The following is an 8,204-nucleotide window of genomic DNA, read 5'->3' as shown; positions in this document are numbered from 1 at the left end:
CTTGAAATTGGAGTGACACCTAAATTAAAAGTTGAGTCAATGTGAGATTAAATTTCCTACGCTATTACAGATTTTGTTAGTTATGTGATTCACAATCGTTGTCATTGAGTAATATGTGGCAATTGTTTTCAAATGCTAATATGTGGGTTGCTATATATACTAATATAGAGAACTAATATCTGGCTTGTCATATAAAGAGAATTTTAATGTACCAAGTAGTTGTAATATACGAAATATTGCTTAAGCTTAGTTTAGCAACAAGAGACATGATAAGCTTGGTTTAGCACCAGGAGACATGATGTGCGAATTTTGTCATACTCCTCTCTACTCAGGTGCTCCCAGCTTTACGTCCCCCCTTTTCCCTTCAAATTCAGGTTAGGGAGAGATTCTCAGCAGAAGATCCTGAATCTATTTTTAGTACATGCGTCTCCTTTTTCTCCTGAAGCAATTGAGTCAAGCGTCTCAAAATAATATCAGCCTCGTTCTCCCTTATCACTTGGTCTTGAACTTCAGCAGGAGACACTTTATTCGTCTTTACCAGCTCTTTAATTGCTTGAAGGCCGATTACACTTGTCTTTCCCTCATTTCCACCTTCTTCCTCCGGCTCTTGGAGAACTGCAGATTTGGGTGCTTGTTGATTACTTTTATGGTTTTCAACTTGGACATTTTTCTTTTTTTCCTCGAGGAACTCAATCAGGCATGCTAGTACAATTTCAGGCTCACCATTCTTCAATAACTGCTCTCCTACTTCTGCAGGAGTCACCTTGGTGACTTTCAGCAGCTGCTCAACAGCCAAGAAGAGTGGATGATCTGTGATTCCAAGGTAATTGGAAGCAAGCAATTTGAAACCGCACAGGGTGCAATACGACATGTGAATATGCACATCCATACGACCAGGGCGCAATAAAGCCGGGTCTAGCTTATCTTTATGATTAGTTGTAAACACTATGATGCGCTCATCCCCACAGCTCGACCATAGTCCATCAATGAAGTTCAGTAATCCAGACAAGGTAACCTGGAAAGATGGTAAGTGAAAAAAGATTCTGCTGTGATAATCTAATTTCTCCATGGCTCTGATAAATATATGCAAGTGTCTAAGTCAGAGCCCAAGAGGCTGACAACGAATTCAGTTAAGTGCATGAGCTTCCTAAATTTTGAAGTTGTAAAGCAAATGACTGCATTCAGATCAGATGCACAAGCACGTTCGAATATACTGTGAATCTCCAAGACTCCAAGACTCCAACCTATGGTGCTTTACTAGCGAGAAAATGGAGACTGGAAATTGGGTACCTGGCATGGAGTTAAGACATACCGTTGTAGACGGAACTTGTTTAAACATTCAAATTAATCGCTTTAAACCGTGGTTATCACTTTCTGCCAACTTGATGATAACATAATATACTTGATAAAGTCTTCTGGTATATGGTATTTGCCAAAGCACTCTAGTTTGTCTACGTGGCAGAGTTCATGAAGCAATGTGAACTCACACAAAGGAGAAAGTCATGCAATGGGCAAAACTAAAACAGTGCCAAGATAAAACACAGTAACACACTGCAACGCTATGTTACTCCAAAACAGCACAGATCACATTGGACACTTACCCAGTTTTCTTGACCATATTGTTGAGGGAACATAGATGCACTTGATGCTTTTTTTGGTCGCTTCTCCGTGAGCTCAATCGAGCAATCAATGTCCTCCACCAGAAGTATCGACTGATTAGCTGTTGAAATCAGATGCCTTCTCAAATCAGAGTTGGTCCTGACATCAGTGAGCTCCAAGTCATAGATATCAAATTTTAAATAATTGGCCATGGCAGCAACCAAACTTGATTTCCCTGTTCCTGGTGGCCCAAACAGCAAATACCCCCTTTTCCATGCCTTCCCAGCTTTCCGATAAAGCTCTTTCCTTCGGACAAAATTCTCAAGATCATCGATAACCATCTTTTTAGCATCTGTATCCATTGCCAACGTGTCAAATGTGGCTGGATGATCAAGATCGACTGATTGCCACGGGTTGCCCCTATGTCCCATCATCCGATCGTTTCCCAACATAAACAATTTCAGTGTCTTCTTTTCAAGTTCAATAGCCTTAGATCTTTCCAAAACATAAGGCAAGTACTCGCCAATAACCTTATCCTTATGCTTCTTGTGAAAGATTAATTCATAATACCAGGGTTTGGATAACATAGTTGAATCATAGCCACCAGGCTGTGAAACGTATCTCGGTCGAATCTGCTTACAGGCCATCCTCCATTTTATCTGGAAGCCGTTAAATTTTTGGGTGAGTTCTTCATCGGTTTCCATGGAAATGTTGATTTTCTTTTCTTTTTGAGGCAGTGTGGCTCGAAACCTTTTAGTGGATGGACTTAGAATGGATCCCAAGTAAACTTCTGCGGCCTTGAAGAGTTGATTTTGGCCAAGACCATCGAATTCATCGATGACTAAGATGACTTCATTGGTGAATGCTGTGAAAAGGCGGTAAACATTGGTGAAGAAAAATTGTCTGAACTCGCGGGGAATGATCTCATTGGCGACGGACCTAATAAGCATGGCGGTGGCAGCTACAGAGGCTGCAGCAGAGATGATTGCTCTGGTTGATGGTATTTTGATGTTTGAAGGCATGGCTGCTGAAAAATTTTTGTCCTTCGGGGAGTTGTTTTTCAGGAGGTTAGACCAATGGGGTTTGATGAGGTTTAAGAGGGCTCGAGGTACTTCAACTATAAAAATCAAGAATCAAGGGAAAATGAAACTCTCAACTGGTACTACTAATGGATAACAAATTGAAGACTTTTGGTAGACTTATGGAAATGGGGTTTTCTCAGCAGATGTTTTTACCAGGACTCTCAAAGTCTGCTTCCCTTTCTGGACGACGTTTCTAATTAGCAACGCCTGTTTCTTCACTCAATTAAAGACTCCAGTCTTCAAGTGACATACCCCTCTTGAGGTTTTGTCCTTCTTTCCAAGAGGCCTTTTTCCCTGCACTACCAATTTGCTGTTTGTCTTGACACTCTACTTTTGTGACGTGAGAAAGAGAGGGAAGGATTCCATTCACCTCTTCATCAACGGAATCCACCTCTTCATCAACGGGGACATCTACCACCAGTCCAAAGAACTGGTGGCTAGACTTGGTGAGACGGGAGATTGAAGTTTTAAACCTTATCTTTCACCAATTATCATAATAAGTGGTTTCTTTAAAAAAATTTATATGGATGTATGGTGTATTTGTTTGATCTGATGGTGATTCAGTTTACTCTTCACGTAAATCTAGTTAAATTTTCTTTAAATAGATTATGATAGAGTAACATATAGATAAAGCGAGGATGATAAAAAAAAAAAATTGATGTGGACATCTACGGCTGGGATAAAGAAATGGAAACCAACGAGGGGCCGGGATGCTTTAAATGCAGGGCACTGACGAGGATTACATTATTGACTTGGAGTTAGGTATGGACGAATGGGTATGGCAGTACATTCTGCTCATTTTACTTTGTTTATTAGGAATTGCCCACAATAGGGACAAATCTTTACGGTCCTTCAGCAGCAACCTTTTGTAAAATGCACATGGATTCGTCCAGTCATTAAAGAAATTAATAGATAATAATGAAATCTTTTCTAAAATCAGGAGAAAAAAATGGAACACACGTGGAATTTGATCAACATCACACAGAATGTATCGTCACCATTTCCCTTGTCTTTTTCCTCCAACACCTCCACAAGTTTGCGATTCTTCAATGCATTATGAGAATCAGAATAATTAAAATTTTTTAATCCTAAATCCAATGGGAATTGTGTAAAATGACTCTAGACGAATACATGGTTTATCATCAAAAGGTTCAAAATGTCTGAGAGGACAAATGGTATTAATTCATTCATCAAACTCAATGGCCTCAAACCAAATATTTACTATTAGTGCTCAAACTTGACATCAAAAAAGCAATGCTACCCCTAAAAAAAAATGATGAATAGACATAAATGTCCATAGGTTCAAGTCGGATGTAGCACACATTTCTCTTCTTTCGCGCAAAGTTTCGGATCTATTCATTTGAAACAATTATATACATGATGATTCTAGATAAAAAGAAATGTTTTCGTATTTCAAATTATTTTTCTAAAAAGCACAACAAAATAATTAGTTTATCATACAATCAAATCTTATAATTTGAATATCCGAGAAATTTCTTTCCGAGATTTTTCAGTATCCAAGATCTTCTCAAGAGTGTTATTTTGCTGCATCCACATATTTCTTCGATTGGTTCTTCTATATAGTGTGATGAATAGCATCTAGAGAAAGAGCATGGAAATGAATTTAAAGAAACTTGGAATATTTTTTCTGTTTTAGTTGCAAATGCTATGAATTAATGAAAGATTTTTTTTTTAATGTGATGAATGCTCAAAACATACATGAAAACTTTGGGGGTCATTTCTTTATAAAACATGAAAAGTACATTTCCGTTAGAAATTTTAAAGATTAAATTGGGGAAGGGGGTATTCTCATCAACTTCAATGTTTTAAAAGGTTCATTTGTTGAAGTGCAATGATGGATGGGATAAAGTGAGAAAAATAAAATGTTAGGGCATGCAAAGCACACCAAACCTTAGTGGAAGCTGATGTGTTTCCTTCTCGAGAAGGTAAGACATCGTACAATTACGGCCAACAAGATTTGGTGAATGTTGCGATTGCTTCATTTCATCCTTGGTCATCAAATAGCAAGTTTCCATTTCCAAGATTTAACAAATAAACTAAACTAAACTATTTTTAAAATATTTTGACAAAAATAAATCCATATTTGACATCCATATTTGTTGTTATAAATCTTCGAGGAAATAGGATCACAGGATTCCACAGGTACTAAACACAACATTCCCTGGCCAATCCAATTCCAATGCCCATATGCGGATATCAATCACATTCATGCTTTTCCATCAAACTCATCGTTTCAAAACACGGTCCTTCTTCATGATACAAAATAACATGGCGGACACTTTACAGCAGTAGAAAAAAGAACGTGTGCTGTATGTATGTTTATTATAACGTAGACTTGTATTTATTCAGTTAATATGAATTAATTAAATTAAAAGACTAATTTTGAGATTCGAAACATTTTCTATTTTTAAGCATAGAAAAAATAAAGTCACATGAATATTGCTTGAAATGAGATCTTTTCATCAAACCTTTTACTATATGATAAGTATAATACAGCTTTGTGGAAGTGAATCACAAAATTCAGCCTTACAATTCCTATACGCGTACATTGTTGCTTAGACAAATTTTTAATTACCTGCCACTTCATGAGCGTCATTGATTATGCGAATCCAAGTAATGAGAAATCAACCTAAAGTGCCATATCACGTGATAGTTACAAATTCATGGCAAATGTACTAAGAAAAAGTCAAAACAAAAAGCCAACAGAATCTTATTTATTTTTTATGGGCACGTTGTTTCATTGAGATTAAAATATATCACTTTGGGTCTCCAAAATAATGCAACCTTTAGAATGCAACAATTGAGGGGCCAATTGTTGCTTAGATTTAGCTATCATTTTCTAATCATTATAAACCTTTACTGATCTTTCCTTATTGCGGCCATAACTTTGAGTCTAGTTTTTATAAAACTATGGGACTGAGCCGTGACCTCGGCTCAGAATCCAAAGGATTAGCACAAAAATACAGTCCAGGATGGCACCCCCAAAAATGAGCCCAAGGTAGTCGACTAATGTGACCTGATTGACATGACTTGATCCAATCTGATATATTAAGAGAAGGGGCAGGGACGCTCGTTAGAAGGACTGTTCCTAAATAGTGCATGGCCAAGATTTGATTTAAAAAAATTGTACGGTTCAAATCAATTCTTATACCTCATTTTTAACAACGTGTGTGGGATCCATAAAAATTTGTTCTAAAGTTACATGTTGTGCATACAACGTTACGCCGTGTGCAAATAAAGTTATACAGTGTGCAAAATGCACAAAATCGCTAGAAACTGCCCGTGATCCGATATATTAGGGTAATAAATGATGCTGAACTAGCCTATCCTACAAAATCAGCCTATATGCTTACTTTCCTACGAAGAGTGACTCTCGCTCTGATATAAATATCCTTCCTCCGCCTTCCCGTTCAAGTAATTGGATAATCCTAAACTCCTTTATTATCAAATTCAAACACACTACTCATAATTGAAAAGTTATACAATTTATTACAACAACACAAAGAATCACAAGAGAGAGAAAGATTATTTTTGCCTAATATCAGTCTTGAAAGCTTGTAATTAATACTGGCAAAAGTCTTTCTTCAAATTTGGAATTACTCCTTATACAGGTGCTAAAAGATGATGCTTTAATAGTTTTCAACGGTCAAGCATAAAATGCTCCAAAAACTAGTCATTTGGAATATTGGACGTTTGACAATTTAAAATCCATCCAACATTTGCGGTTGATAGTAGGTTGAGGAGTTTTGTTTACAAGCAATTGGACGCCTGATTCTTCATAATGTGTCTAATCGACAGAACGAATCAATCAGTTTCAACTATGATCAAATAGCAATGATTCAAAGCACTTCTTTTTACACTATTTTAGATTTCGAATTTTTCGGATAGTAGATAGGAGGTTACTACGTCCGACATGAGTGTCCGTTGGTTTGTCGTAATCTGTCGAACATCCAGCACTGATATTAAGCATCCCACGGTTTATAAAAACTTCAATTTCTTTTGTTTCGAAATTTTGTGCTTCCCAACTTGTTAATAACTTGCCTTTACACACTTTTTTACACAAAATCGTTAAGGCTAATCATTATTTGTTTTGTATAATCATTAAAACTAGGGATCAAGTTCAACATTCTTCTCTTTTTTATGATGACAAATCAAATGATGATTCATCTTGTAAAAAGAAATTGTGGAGAATGAACTCCCCCTCAACATGAGAAACATCATCAATTAAACTCAACATTCTTCTCCCCCTCAATTCAAGAATCATCAATTAAACTCAATATTCATCTCTCCCTTAATTCAAGAATTATCAATTAATCTCCCTTTTTGTCATCAATCAAAAAGAAAAATATCTGATATAGCAAGCCAACACAAATACAGTAAATGCACATCAAGTTATCAGCAATGCAGCAAGCTATTATCAAAAGTATCAACGTCAATGCATTAGCTCATCACCCAGTTAGCAATCATCAAAAGAACTAAGATATTAAGAAGGTACCAAGGTAGCATCAAGTTTGAAACAATTCATTAACACATCAGAAGAAATTAACAAAGGTACTCTGGAATGATCAATGCGTGCAACATCCTAAACTAAAAATGAGCCCCTCTATGATAACATGACTACATGTCCTAACAATATCTAAGATAGCGACTGGTGAAGAGGTCTTCACCGGACAAGTTGAAAGTATTCTTCTTCAGTCTCCTCATCTTTATTAGGATCAGCCAACTGCAACAGTTGGGTGGATGGACCCATAACATCACGAGAGGTACCGAGAGGTCCTTGTTGCTCCATTGGTGAAGGGATCAACTATGTGGGAACTTCTTCTTGCGGGTTACTTATCAATAGAGCCCGCATCCTTTAATATTGTTTTTCTTTTGCTTCAGTTGCATTACCAAGTGTAGACCATGCTCAAGGAAAGTCATGTGATTCTTCAAGTCATGCAAAAGGGCAATGATTTGGTCCAAAGAAGAAGGAGGTGGAGCTGTAGAACTAGGACCAATAGAAGGTGGAAGAGATAGAGTGGAAGTGTGAGGACATTTGGAGGGACAAGTGCAAGGGGAAGGGGAAAGTCGATCATGAGTTCGTTTAGATCGACCGTCAATCATAGCCTCTTTGTGGTACCATGACCCAACAAGGAATTTGAGATTTTTTCTTTTAAAATAGTTTTAGTGAAAAATGGGTGAACTTTTCTTTTGAAGGTTGGCTAATGGAAGGAGTGTTAAAATGTCAGAAAATCGAAATAAAAAATTTTGCATAAAGGAGTTTCCTACAAGAGTCTATGCCAACCTTATTTATAAAACGACATATAATGAATCCAAAATCAATCCTCAAATAGAACTACATTTACTAGTCATGTAAAAAATAGCCTTAAACTACATTTACTAGGTTTGGAGAGAGTAACTAAGGAAGCTAAAACTCACAAAATTATGTCCAAGAAGAGTTTTAAGAATTTGGGGGTTTAGGGCAAATCTCAATTTTTTTTTTTTTTTAAATTTTGGATGGTT

The 8,204-nt window shown here is 36.8% G+C and overlaps 1 protein-coding gene across 1 annotated transcript; it reads right to left on the bottom strand.

The window, feature by feature from the left end:
• Positions 1 to 201: 201 nt before the first annotated feature.
• LOC113698219 (AAA-ATPase At3g50940-like) lies at positions 202 to 2,774 on the bottom strand. Its single transcript, XM_027217950.2, has 2 exons — positions 1,602 to 2,774; positions 202 to 1,015 (listed from the first exon to the last, which is right to left on the bottom strand). Exons 1-2 carry the CDS (start codon positions 2,619 to 2,621, stop codon positions 371 to 373), a joined length of 1,665 nt encoding a protein of 554 aa, XP_027073751.1. The 5' UTR covers positions 2,622 to 2,774; the 3' UTR covers positions 202 to 370.
• Positions 2,775 to 8,204: the final 5,430 nt, after the last annotated feature.

This window comes from Coffea arabica, chromosome 7c (assembly GCF_036785885.1).
Source record: "Coffea arabica cultivar ET-39 chromosome 7c, Coffea Arabica ET-39 HiFi, whole genome shotgun sequence".
NCBI lineage: Eukaryota > Viridiplantae > Streptophyta > Magnoliopsida > Gentianales > Rubiaceae > Coffea > Coffea arabica.
Note: the sequence above shows the minus strand (reverse complement) of the source record. Positions and strands in the feature narration are given on the sequence as shown.

Bases quoted from the DNA above. Each gene is read 5' to 3' on its own strand.
- LOC113698219 (XM_027217950.2), bottom strand. From the start codon at position 2,621: ATGCCTTCAAACATCAAAATACCATCAACCAGAGCAATCATCTCTGCT. The intron at 1,016-1,601 runs GTAAGTGTCCAA...CCATCTTTCCAG, and splicing joins AATATGGTCAAGAAAACTGG to GTTACCTTGTCTGGATTACT.